Raw genomic sequence first — 14,333 nt, 5'->3', positions numbered from 1 at the left:
ACCAATTTTTTTACATATTTCGATTCTACGACTCAAATTACGCCTAAATATGAAATTTTGTAAAATTTGGTGCGAAATTTACGGAGAAATTCACAAATTTATGTTGGCACTTTTTTGTCAGTTTGCGCCAAGAATACTTCACTTGGCAAACTTCTTAATATATGGCAACCTAGTTTCCTTTCCCGTGAGAGGAAAAAAGTCACCATCGTTCCTTTTTTCCAAATAATATTCTTTATATTATATTTTTAATTATAACTTATTATTTTAAGTAATTTTTTCTTTTTCGAATTTCATTTTAATTGTTTAAGTTGCACGTTTCCCCCCCCGAATAACTGTTTTAAAAATTTCTATTTACCTATTCGAACTGCGTAAATAAAGGTGCAGCGTTTATTTTTTTTCAAATACTTTTCTTTATATATATTTTTCGTCATAGTTATTATTTTAGGTAATTTTAAAATTTTTATACTTTTATTTTAATTGTTTGTGTTGCATTGTCTCTTCAGATAATTGTTTTAAAATTTTCTATTTATTTTTTCGAACTGAGCATTTTAAATATATTTATTAATATCAATTTTCCAGAATTTGATTTTATTTATTTGAATTGCGTTTCTTTCGGAAGAATACTTTGTAACTCAGACTACGATGAGTTTGAAAACTGCATACTATATTAAAAGAGAAAATACAGTAAAGCACAGTTTTACACGCCTTTCAATGTTCCGTTCAGAGAAGATATATATAAATAAGAGAGATGTATAACCGACATTTTAACTTAGGATGACTTGCATACACTGCTTTAAACAGTTTTTTCATTGTGCCCATTGCTTTACACAATTTTATCCTACATTTGGTTTTTTAAAATGTTATTCATGTTGTAGTCAAACATTTTATTTTTGAAATTGCAAGAATCAAATATCATAACATTGAAAAGTTTTAAATTAAAAAAAATACAAATACTAAATTTTACGAAAAAATTAATTTTTCTTCTCTTTTTCTTTAAGCATTCTGAAAGTATATTAAAAAGTATCCAACGTTTCGAAACATTTTGGTATTTCTGACAATCATTTTAAATAAAGTTATCGCCTTCCATTTCATAAAGGCCCACAAACGGCCGAGCGGTAAAGATGCTGATCACTGGTAGTTCGGTCCGAGGTTCGAATCCCGTGAACGGGCTGGTTGCATGGGTGTTTTCGTGTTTTTTCCGATGTGTAACATGTATACGAGCCAGTTTCCCTTAGAAAGTCCTCCACGAAGGCATCCCTTCCTTTAGGCAGATAGCCCTCGTGTGCTTTGCCATAATTAAATAATCCAATCCAATCCTTAATTAAATATAATTGATTTGTAACTTCTACTAGAACTGACGTTAAGAATTGAAGTGCAAATAAATAATATTGTGTGCAGTCTTGATTAATATAAAATTTAAATTATTTGCACAGAAAAATATTTGCATTCAGACAGAATGTTTTTTGAAACATTTGCAATTACTTTATAAGAAGGATTTATTAATAACCGTAATAATTATTGACAATTACATTCTAAATTAGAATTTTAAGAATTATTAGAATTTTAAATTAGAATAATGAAAATACGCTACGCACAAAAATACATTTTAGGATAAAAAATGAGTTGATTTTTTATGTTTTAAAACTTCTTGAATTCATTTAATAAACATCGTATCCTCGTTGTTAATTGAATTCAGAATGTTGGGTGTCGTTTATATAATTATTCTTACTTGTCCACGGAATCTGCTGACTTATCCAGCGATTAAGTAGCTGCAGATTATTTCTACATAACCATTGAACTTCCATTAATTCAGTCTCTAGAGGGTTGTATATTTATATCATAATTTGACTTTTATAAAAATGATTATTCTAAATCTTATGTTTCTATAAAAATATACTGTGCTTTAAAAATATGGATGATAGTACCAGCCGCTCTTTCAGCCACTTCAAAAGCATCAGTTTGTTTAGAAATAAATTGTGCAGTTAATGTCATAAAATTCAAATAAACATCAAACGAAAATTCTCAGTTTTAAACAATTCGATTTAAACGAAGTAAAGTAGCAGATGATAAAACGCCGAAGGTAAAAATTTACTCTTAGAAAAATTTACTCTTATTTAAAAAAAAAAAAAAAAAAGATAGAGAGAAATTTAAAAAAAATATTAACAAATTTATTAAAAAAATAGCTTTTCATCTAGTATTAATAAATATTTATTACGCATCATTGAGGGAAAAAATGTCATATAATTAATTCTCCGTAAAATTTTACTTGAAATTTAAGGTTAAAAATAGCTGTGGCAATACAGTGTAACAAAAATCCATAGACCACATTTGGCGTTATTATCGCTCAGAAAAAAGATGCCAAATTTCAAAACTCAAAAATATGTAAATTTGTGTATATCTTAGAAAATTTTGAATAAAAAAGTCTAATTTTTTGCAGATATGCTTAAAAATATAACTACTTTAAGATGATGGTAAAAATTTTATAGGTTATAATACAAATTTTTTTTGAAAAATTTATAAAAATTATTTAAAAATAGAAATTTAAAAAATAAAACACAAAAAATGGGTAAATTTTATTTGGAATGAACCTAAATTTCTAAATGTGAGAGAAAAAATCAAAAAAATTTAATAAAAAAAGAGATATAAATAAATATTTGCCAAATTCAATTAACATCGAGGAGCTAAAATTTTGAGAGCTAATATTTCAAAAACTACTCATACGATTTTTACAAAACTTGGTATTCTGGCATAATTTGATTCGTAGAATCGAAATATGTAAAAAAATTGGTATGTTATTTCAGAAAAAGTCCGATTTTGTGTCAAAATACCTATGTTAGAATAGTGCTATATATAAATCTAATATATATCCTAAGTCGCACTTTCGAGATATGAAGAACGCAATTTGAATTTCGTGAATCGCCCCAGTAGAACAGGAGATATAGCACTGCCCCATTTTTTTTTTTTTTTTTTTTTTTTGAGCAGTGTACATGATGATAATTTGCAGTATAAAACTTTTGCAAAGAAGAGCATTATGAAAGACCAATGACTGCATAAGGCATGAGAGAGGGACAAAACTTTTACTAGAATTACAAATTTTCAATCGGTACAGTGTTTCATTATAGCATCATTTCCTGTAACTTTGCAATTTTGTGGCCACAGCAATCTCCCGACTTCATTTCAATGAATTTGCGGTTGTGCAATTATCTGAAATTTAAGGTGTACACATCAAGTCCATGAAACTGATCAGAATTGAAAGATGCTATAAAAGGTGAAGTTAATACAGATTCTTCCTGTGATGTTATGCTCATCATTGTTCGCAACAATCTATATAGTGTCTTATCATTTGCTAAGGTAGGCCATCAAACCTGAACACGTTTAATTAACAGCAGATCTCATTGCAATTGTACAAGAAAGCTGGAGTTAATACTCAGTTTTGAAGAAATGTTTTGTGCTTTCTCTGTATTACAAAAAGAATTATTTAACACTGTTGAAATATAATGCATCGGTATTCATAATGTTTAAAATCTGATAAATCAGAGTATTGTTATTCTTTGTAGTATTGGTTTATGGGTTTTTTAAAACGTATTCTGTATATCAAAAGCAAAGTAAATAGACTTGTGATGCATGCTGAACTTTTTTGATAACAATGGCTTGGTTTATTTGATTATGGCAAAGCATTCAAGGGCTATCTAAGAAGGGGGGTGCCTTCATGGAGGACGTCTTAAAGGAAACTGCCCCGTATACACATTAAATGTGGGAAAACCATGGAAATGCCGATGCATTCTGTTCACCAGAATTTGAACCATGGACCAAACTACCAGTGTTCAACGACTTTATCGCTCAGCTAATTGGTGGGCCTTTTTCATGATCATGAGATGGCTGAATGAATAATGGGTTTGCTCATAATTTCCAATGAATGCTCAACCAGCAAGTATAAGCCATTTAGGTAAAATATTTCTAAATGGGAAGACTGATTGTTCTTCATTTTCCAATAACAGTGTTTTTGGAATTACATGTAAGTTTATTTTCATCGTCATGGATATGCGCTTAGTTAATCGTAATCTGTTCCAAAATTCCTGTAATTATAAAATATTTCTCAGTATAATTGTATGAAGGTAAATCAAATATAAATGAGCCTTTTGTTTAAATGAAATTTATTTTATAGGGAACATCTACATTTCTGCAAATAATTATTTTTCTAAATAATCTCCACCTTTTGTGATACATGTTCCCCAGCATTTTGGTAATTTTTTCATTCCATTTTCGTAGAATGAAGTTGGATTGATATCTAACTTGTTGCACACGAATGTTTGCATTTTATCTTTGGTCTCAAGTCGCTTGCCTCCAAGTGATTTTTTGAGAGGTCCAAACATGGAAAATCGCATGGCAATAAATCTGGGCTGTAAAATGGATGATCAAACGTTTTTATTGCATTTCCTTCGGTTTCTGCTGCATTACATTTAGTGTATAGGGCCTGGTTATGTCGTGAAGGATTAGTATCTTGCACATGAGACAATGTCGTCTTTTGCATCGATAGTGAAGCCTAACTTGAGCCAAGAGATCACAGTGGTAAGTTGCATTGATATTCTGATGTCCATGTAAGAAATCCACCAGTAGGTCACCACTCCAATCCCAGAAAACTGTGGCCAACACTCTCTCAGCAGGACAATTGAGTTTTGGCTTTCATGGGAATTTCTTCGCCTTTTCTCCTCCACTCCATGCCTGCATGCTTTGATTAGAGGATGTAAGGATGCAACCATGTTTCATCACAGGTGACAGTTTTATTCAAGAAAGCTTTCTCTTCTTCTTCAAAATGAGTTTGAAGCAATTGAGAATTTGAACTCGTGCAGCTTTTTGATCATCATTCAGCACATTTGGAACCGAATGAACTGATATATTTTCTGAAGTTCAGCTACTTTCTGATGATTGATTGGACAATTCCATACCTGACACGAAGGTTTTGCGAAATCTGAAGCACTACGCAGCATCAATCCTGTTCAATAAGGTCACAAACACGTTCAGTGCTTTCATTAGTCGCACTGGTGTGAGGACGACCTTGATTCGCAGCATGTTCATGGTCTTGCTTGAATTCATTGCACCAAATCTTTACTCCTGGAAGGGTAACTTCCCCAAACTAAGGATGCAGTTTGTGGTAAATTTCGGCTGGTTTCACATTTTCACAGATCAGGAACTTTATAATTATTCATTGTGTAATACAGACGGGCACACTTCTCTAATTTATCGTAAGGGCTATTTAATAAAGCATGGGACAACTCAGCTGCTGTGGTTCTTTTATTTTAGGCAACCCACCTAACGACTTTAACTGCTCAAACACATACAAATAGCCATTCCGATGCTCAGCCTATAAAGGCTTATTCAAGTTTTCATCATCCTATGTATTATGTTGAAGTTTAAAGACATGGTTTGCATATTTTCTTTGTAAGTCGCTGCATTCATTATTTCCTTTAGCTGTCTGATGGAGTTTTGATTGCATTATTAGTATTATTATTTTGTAATTAAATGATGCAAATAATTGAACTTTTTCCTTCCAGATTTTGGAAAAAGGCTCGTTTTTGTGCTGTTTATCTAGGCCACACACCAGTAAGTTTTTAAAAAATATTTAACTAGTTAATTCTATATTCTTGTAAACCTATTTTTCTCATCATATGTTTCTGCTGCATTAACATACTAATCTTCAACTGAATGTTTTAAGACATACAGAGGGTAAAATTTTCATATATGAATTATTGAACAGCCATTTAATTTTCTTAATATTCCATTTAATATAAGAAATTTTTTTTCATCTGAATTCTAACAGATTAATTGAATTGATAAAACTGAAAGATTTAAAATACAGTGCAATTCTAACGATTAAATTGGTGCAAAGGAAGATGACTTAACTCAAAGCCTAGTATTATTTCAAATCCCAAAGAGATCCTGTATCTCTCTAGCCAGGTATGGAAAAGATGTAAATTCTAAAATTTAATATGTGATAATAAAATGAATCAGTTGAATAATGAACAATTAAAGAAAATATTTTTATTATCATATGGTAGAATTCAGATTATGTGTCAGTCTTGAGATCATAGTCAAATGAATAATTGAAACTCCCCTTACCATCTCTTACATGTATATGGGCAGTCAATAACGAAAATACATTCAAAGTATAAATACAGTATATATTTACAGATATAAATGAAAAGTAGAATTGAAATTTAGTCACATAGCTCTTTAATTTGCTTTCTATCATGTATAGCATAAAAGTATGCTATTAAATATAAATCTCAAATGCAACAAAAAATGCCAAATTTTTAACTTAGTGTTCTATTTTTTACTTACTTCAGTAGCCAATTGATATTCATAAAAGTGCAGTAAATAGTGCATAACAAAATAATTATTTGTTTATTTAAGAACTGTATAAATAAGAAATAGTATATAAAATTAATTATAGCATCTGAATATATCATTAAACACATGACTGTGTTGGACATGTTAACCATCCATTCAAGTTATAATAGTTATATATAATCCATACCATCCATTCAAGTTATAATTCACCTTATAGGTGTTTTTTGCTTTTGTGTAAAGTATATGTAAAGACAATAGCTTTGTAGCCTCTTGCTGCTTTAGCCACTTAGATGTATTTAGAATGTTTATTTTAGCTTTACATTGGCTAATAATTGTTTTAATATTCATTGATGATAATGCAATAAGACAAATGTTTAGTTTTTTATTCTAAATAGAGAGAGAAAACAGTCATATTAATTGTTTAATTGATTATGGCAAAGCATTCAAACACTATAAACATAAAAGAAGAGATGCCATTGCAGAGGCCTTTCTTAGGAAACCTGGCTCATATTCATATTTCACATAGTACAAACAATGCAAATGTCCATGCAACCAAACCTTTAACCAGGATTTATACCTAAGTTCAACTACCAGTGTTTAGTGGTGTGTACCCACTGAGGTCCACTTTTTTTGTACATTGTGCCCTATTTAAATCACACTCCTTTTTTTGCTGTTATTTTAATTTTTTTATCCATTAGATTGTGATGAACAATATAGTTTCCAATTCCTTTGCTAGGAACATTTTATTTATGCACAGTTTGTTAAATTAGCATGAGATGAATAGCTTTGCAGTTTTTTTTTTTTTTTCTTTTGATACCTTTGCTAGACACAAATCTTATGAAATCATTCATTTTCATAATGTGTTAATGTAACTGGTAGTGATAATATTAATTTTCTAATTCTGAAAGATCGTGATATATATTTGAATTTTAAAATAATATATTATGATAGCTTTGTACTTAGATGTTTGCAAGTATTTAATTCTGTTTCTATAGTTATTTTGTTTTTCAATAGCATTAACATTTAAAATTTCCCCTTTACTTCAGAACCAACTTACTGGAGAGCATTCTTGCATAATGCTGAAACAGCTAAAAGGACTTGCTACAAAGTCGAAGTGGTTGCCTTCGTTTTGGTTTGATTTCTGTGAAAAGATTATTCAGTGTTTACCATATCCCAAACTGGCAGATTCACTTGCATTGGATCTTATCTCCATTGACATTTTTAACAATGAGAGACCTGCAGGTACTATATCTTAATTTCAGTATAAGTGGAATATTTAAAATTATTTCAATTACTTTGGGTTGTATATTAGCAATTTTTATACTATTATAATTTATGATAAAATATTATTTTGAATAACAGTGTGATATAGAAATATATATTTCAGTCTAATGTGGTCAAGTAAAATATTCTTAATTAAAGGTAAGTAATTTCACTCATTATGAGAAAGGTTGTTAAGGTGTATTTACAGTGTAGCATTAATTTTAATTCTAATGACATGATTAATGGAATTTACATCATAGACAGTCGCAGAAATGTAAACTTGCTTGTGACAGATTTCTGCACAAATCTACTGTATCCTTTCCACACTAATTCTAAATTTTCATTGTTTGTTTAACAATTTGTAATAAACAAAATGCACTGCTTCCATAGTCAAACATTCAAAAATTCCTTAATTTATACACACATATGTTTTCCCTCCACCCCCCCCAAAAAAAACCATCAAACTTTATAAAAGTAACACAAATTATGAAAGATAATCAAGCTGTCAATGAGAACAGTCCTAAAAGACTTAAAGATAGCATCATGTACTTTATTGCGATTGTGTGTTTTACATAAGAAGTGTAAAATTGAATTTTTTTAATGCTTAAGTCATATACCTTGTGCTTTGACTAGAAAATTAATGCTGTGTCATTGCTTTGCAGTAAATATGCATTTTTGCCACTTGTGATACCTAAATATGAATGTGCCTTAAATGACATAAGGCGAAGAATTCAAGCTTACTGTATTTTTGTTTTTAGGGAAGGTCATGCCTTTCTGAAGAAAATAGATACAAGGGGGGAAATAACATTTGAATTTGATGTTTTTAAAAAACTTATTTGTATGCTTAAAAACTGAAATTAAAACACTTTATTGCCCTCTTCATCATAAAAAAAGGATGTCATTTTTTCAGAAAATTTTGTGTTTACATTATTACGTGTGTAAATATTCTATATTCTTTTTGTGTATGCTATCAATGACAGTTATGTATATTTTTATATTTAACTAAAGTTGATTTTATTTTGTGAACAAATAGTTAAATATATTTAAACCAGTTTTGAAATGTGTTAATGATTCAATTTCTGCAATTTGAGTTTTTAATGAAAGAAAACTGTGTGGTGTGTATTGCTTTATAACAGTAAAAAAAAAGAGGTACATGGGTTTGTGCAAAAATATTGATATCAAGTGAGCAGATACTTATGATGCAATCATAAGTGCTGCCTCCTACAGGTGTTCATATCTTTTTCTAAAGGAATTTGGACATGCTGTATCAATAACTGTAGATATTTTAATATTAATGGTTTTAATAAACTTCTTTGTAAGAAGCTACAGTTAAAAAACTGTTTAAAAGGTTTATATTAAATCAAAAACTGAAAGTTGTACAACTTTCTCAAAATACATTTAATGAGAATAATCTTTGTACTTCAGAAGACTTGTCCTCCCCCAAAATACATCATATTAAACTTTAAGGCAAAACTTATGTAGGAAAGTAATATTAAAAATATGTTCTAAGTATATTAATGATATAAATGTTTAAAAAAATAAGTGTAACTGATGTGTGAAATTCTCAGATATATTTTACTGATAGGCTTTACCTATGTTATGAATGCTTTCTATTAAACTTTTGGCCTATTGTTTAATATATTCTTTCATTTTTAAGGTATAAGTAAAGCTGAATTATTTGCATACTTGAGGCCTCCTGATTTTGATCTCTTGAAAAAGTTCTCTGATGACATGAATTTTGGAATTCCTCCCAATTACATTACAGCTGTACTTGCACAATTTTATTTTACCCATCGTATAAGAGAGTGCCATCTTAACAAATGTGAAACAGTAAGTGGTATTTTATTTACTAATTGTAGACTGAAAATAAATTTGTACTGTATTAAAACCTTTCTTGTATGTAACTTTCAAGATTGATTGAAAAATAATTTAACAGCTGGGTCTTATTTAGGATTTTTCATTAATTTCATATTTGATCTGTAGAATAATAATATTTCTTTTGCATAGCTATCATTTTTAATCAGTTTGATTTTAGTTACATGAAGCATTTTTAGAAAATTGGACTATTGTTGATTTTTCTTGTTTAAACCTTTGAAGGAATAATGCTTTCAATTTGTTTAAAAATATGCATTTTGCCCCTTATTCTAAATTTTCAGTGAATTGAAAGATTCGTGTTTAAGAATAAAAACAGTGCTTAAAGAAGTCCTTGGTATGCAGCATGGCTTAGCATATTAACTTCTGTTAATGAAGCTTTTAAAAAATGTGAATTATATTTGCTTTTTCTGTTAATTTCCATGTTGCTTTCATCTTCTTAGACATAACTTTTAAGGTATTTTTAGTGTTTAATAGAGAAAAATATAGGATTAGATTAAATATTAAAAGCTTAAAAATATAACCAAATCAACATTTTCTTACCACAGTAATTAAAATCCTTCTCAAATTTCTTAAAATAATGTTCTTAAAATTCAATTTTCTTGCAGCTGCATAGGACATTGGAAAGAGAAAAAAAGAAAATTCAGATTCAAAGATTATTTCATATGATGTTGAAATGTGTTGAGTGAATAAAGTTTAAAAACTGAATTGTTTTGCTATAAAGGAAAATAAAATGGAGTAGGAGCTCCAAGTGACATAATAAGCAGGGATCTTCTGTGAGTAATTATGTGAATGAATTCAAATAATTAGGATTTTGAGGCTGTATATAGGGTTGCCTTGCTACCAGGAAAAGTCATGGAATTCAAAAATTGACCAAAAAAAGTCAGGGAATACTTTTAACTAATTATATTTATGCTGACATTTTATGAATGTATTTCAATGTCTGTGACTGCAGATATTTCAGATGCGGTAACAATGACATCCGGTATTATAAACACTTTTCATGTAATTAAAAAGGGAATTTATTTGGGTTTAACTAATTTTGTGATATAATTGATTGCTTAAAAGAAATGTGGCGCGCAATGAACTGGAATTTGATCTGTCAGCACTATCGTTATCTTCAGGGCAGATGTTTTTATTTTATTCGGCTTATAATTCCTTACTAAATGTAGTATTTAATTTCGATGTACTCCGTCTTTGATATGATTTAAATCAAATTCCTCGTCATTATAAATATCACGAATACAAATCAAATAGTTTTCTGGTTGCAATTTTCTAATTTCGGCTATGCGTAAGGCACGCATGCGCGCATTGAAAGAAATGTTTAATAAAGTAAACAAATAAATATTAAGCTTCTTTTTTTTTGTAAATTTTGATACCCTTTTGATCATAATTGCTCATTATTTTATAAATTACGCTTTCATATTTTTAATTTTATAATTTCTGCATGCCATCTTACCAGATTTAAACTGATGATCTCTAATCCGGAATCGCCGAAGTCCCGACGAGTCCGGATTAAAGACTTTTGACTGTATTATAGTTATAATAGTAATGCTCTGGAGATTCAAAAGCTTTTTTTTTTAAATCAAAGTCATACATAATTAACATTACATTTTTGTGTTTTCAAGTGGTACCATAATTAATTTACTCTCAGCACAGCCAGTGTGCACTACTGGACTGCAATTTTCTTAAAACACACCAGGAAAAGTCAGAGAATTTCATTTTCCTTTTTAAGTGGCAACCCTGCATATATATTATTTGTATGATGGCTTAAAAAGGTTTCGCTGCACTTATGATCTTTATTACACCATGCTATTAAAACAATGTAATTTTTTTAGAGGATCAAGAAATTCTTTTAATATAACTTTTCATGGGATTTATATCTTGCTACTTAATGTTGCATGGCCTGCAATGAAATATTCCATTCATATTTTTATATTCAAAGTGAAATCTAGACATGATGCTTTTCATCTTCTGTTCAGTGATTGATCTTAAGAAATATGCTTTAATTGCTAGATTCTGATATTTATTAATTAACATTCCATAGTCACTTAATATGTGTTCTCCCTCCAATTATAAATTATTGCTTCCACTAGAGGCAGTGATAATGAATTTCTTTCAGGTTTAGAACTTATCTTTTCAGTAACTTATATTTGTGCTGCGATGTAATTATTTCAGAACATTTATAACAGAATGACTGAAATGTGGGCTTAGCTAGTGGAAATTACAATGAAAATAACATATTGTAAAAAATATTCTATATATCTGACACATTATTAAATTGCTGTTTCTTTAAAATGTTTCAGATTTCATTGTTTTCTATTGGAATTGTGCACAGAAGTTATGAAGAAGTAGCAATGGATCTGAACTTAACTGTAAAACAAGTAAAAGAAAATTTTGGTTCAGCAATAAAAAAAGTAGCAGACTCTATTCTTCATTTATGTGAAGAATAATAAATTGAGCTATGTATATAATTTTGAATATTTTATGCTGTAAATTTTGTAAAATGTTTTATATGTATAGTAGAACTGCCAATAAACTATTTTTGGACCACAGTTTTTATTTCATTCATAATACAATATTTTATATAAGCATGCTTTCTTAATGTTTTTTTAAAGTACTTTAAATATGGAAAAAACTAATTTAACAAATATTGGGACTTTTAAATGTTCGTGCTCATTTACATGAACTTGAAGTTTAAAAATATTACATGCTTTTTTTAAAGTATTTTAAATATGGAAAAAACAAATAAATTTAAACTTTAAATTAAAATAATTTAACAAACATTGGGACTTTTAAAAGCTTGTGCTCATGTACGAGGGCAATCCCCCCCCCCCCAAAAAAAAAAAAAAAAAAAAAAAAAAAAAGGTCTCCTATTTTTTGGGGACATAGAGATAGTTTTAATACGGTTGTTGGCAACACTGTTGTGAGTGGTGCCTTCTCCGCTACCAGATAAGCACGCACAGGCGCTTCGCTCGGATTCTCAGTCTTGGCTTGGCAGCCATTCGAAATGGAGCTTCGGATAAACGTTACCGCCAAGTGCGAAGTGCGCGCAGTTATTCGATTTTGAACGCAAAAGGCGTTAAAAACAGTTGAAATTCACCGCCTATTGACGGAAGTGTATGGACAGTCATGCATGGATGTCAAAAGCGTTCGCAAGTGGTGTAGAGAGTTTACAGCCGGTCGTAATGAAATTCATGACAAAGAAAGGAGCGGGAGGCCGTCAATTGCCGACGAGTGAGTTCGTATTCTTTGAGTTTCGCGATTGTTGAGTTCGTAAAATGCGTAAAGATCGGAGGATCATCTGGATGCTCCTGAAGCTCCTCAACACTTCCTGAAGGGCATGGCGGCAAGCTGGTATGACATGGGCATCGTAAAACTGCCACAGCGTCTACAAAAATGCATCGACCGAAATGGCGATTATGTTGAAAAATAAAGCATTCTTCAATCCTTAAAGTGATGTAGCAATTATAGAAAATAAACTGTTCTTTGTATATCTAAAAATATAGGAGACCTTTTTTTTTGGGATTGCCCTCATACTTGAAGTTTTTTAAAATGAAGAAAATTCAGCTTGAATTTGTCTTTGATTTTAAAAGAAAAGGCTCTCTGTACTTTGAGAGATAATTTGACATAAGTCTGCTTTCATTGATAATTAAACATTTTGTGCATTGTATGTGCTTAGTTCAATCAGTTTGGAGAAATCATTATTTAGAAGTTAAAGAGTGCATGCTGGATGTAGCTTATTGATACTTACTGTTGGAAAAGAGAGGATGGGCATGATAAATATTGTTATATTTTTACCATATTCAATTTCTTTTTCTTATGAAAACAGTTTTGATTAGTACATTGTGAGAGGGGAATTAGTATATACAGGGTGGTCATAAAAAAACTTTCCCAATATATGAACCTCTAATGCTCAATGTATTCACAATATATGCTCAAAACTATCAAAATGAAATTTCAGATATTGTTATTTGAAGGTATGCACTTGAGATTGTGATGATTTAAAACAATAGAACTCTCATGGTTACAATAAGTAAAAAAAAATTCAAAAATTTCAAATAGCAATGCTCACTTTTTTCCCTGTGCAAATCAGTCACCACACTGAAAACCTAAATGTATAATGTATGGCAAAAATTGTGAGTATAAAACATTTGCAGAGACGAGCATTGTAAAGGACCGATGACAACATAGAAAGGAGATGCATAAAATGCACTTTGCATAATTCACAGTGCTAGACAGTAGAAGCACCATTCACAGAACACCATGTGTAAAAGCATTATTTCAGGAAAAACTTTAATAAGCAGAGTGGGAAGATTGTTTCTACAATCAGGTGTTTGAATCTGCTAAACAAGATGATATTTTCAGGGAAACAATGAGGTAAATTGATAAAGCTGTTTTATCTGAAGGGGGAAATGCTGCCAAAATGGTGCAGTTTTATTGACAAAATCATAACGTGTTGGTAAAAAAAAAAAAAAAAGAGCCCTAGTGTGCTTAGCCATAATTAAAATAACCCCCCCCAAAAAAAAATTATGAAGAAACTGGATGCACACATAGATAGACCACAATCCAGACTACCATACAGTTCTGTTGAAGTTGTTCCAAAATTCCTTAAAACGATTATTGTAGGTACATTGCACACTGAAAAAAGTATTACTCGTAGTTCCAGATGTACCGAAAAGCCCTCTCAGCTTCTCAAGCTTCAGCACTCTGTTCTGTGGATGTTTCCTTATCAGTTCCAGTGCATTCAGATGTTGCAACCAGGAGACAAGCAACTGTTTTGCAAATACCTTCTTCATCAGATATTGTGAAACTATCAGGTGGCCGATATTATGGCTGGATAAGGTGCA

The 14,333-nt window shown here is 30.2% G+C and overlaps 1 protein-coding gene across 1 annotated transcript in view; it reads left to right on the top strand.

The window, feature by feature from the left end:
* l(1)G0020 (RNA cytidine acetyltransferase l(1)G0020) overlaps positions 1 to 12,038 on the top strand; it is an 86,464-nt gene extending 74,426 nt beyond the window's left edge. The window contains exons 14-17 of the mRNA XM_085826926.1: positions 5,553 to 5,601; positions 7,395 to 7,590; positions 9,269 to 9,441; positions 11,790 to 12,038. Of these exons, the coding sequence (XP_085683052.1) occupies positions 5,553 to 5,601; positions 7,395 to 7,590; positions 9,269 to 9,441; positions 11,790 to 11,936 (565 nt within the window). The 3' untranslated portion in view covers positions 11,937 to 12,038. The remainder of the gene's footprint in view (positions 1 to 5,552; positions 5,602 to 7,394; positions 7,591 to 9,268; positions 9,442 to 11,789) is intronic.
* The last annotated feature ends 2,295 nt before the right edge of the window (positions 12,039 to 14,333 follow it).

This window comes from Stegodyphus dumicola, chromosome 11 (genome assembly GCF_044657685.1).
Source record: "Stegodyphus dumicola isolate Sdum_Otavi_A_Nest chromosome 11, ASM4465768v1".
In the NCBI taxonomy this organism is placed as follows: Eukaryota; Metazoa; Arthropoda; class Arachnida; order Araneae; family Eresidae; genus Stegodyphus; species Stegodyphus dumicola.
This window is presented reverse-complemented; position numbering and strand designations above follow the sequence as displayed.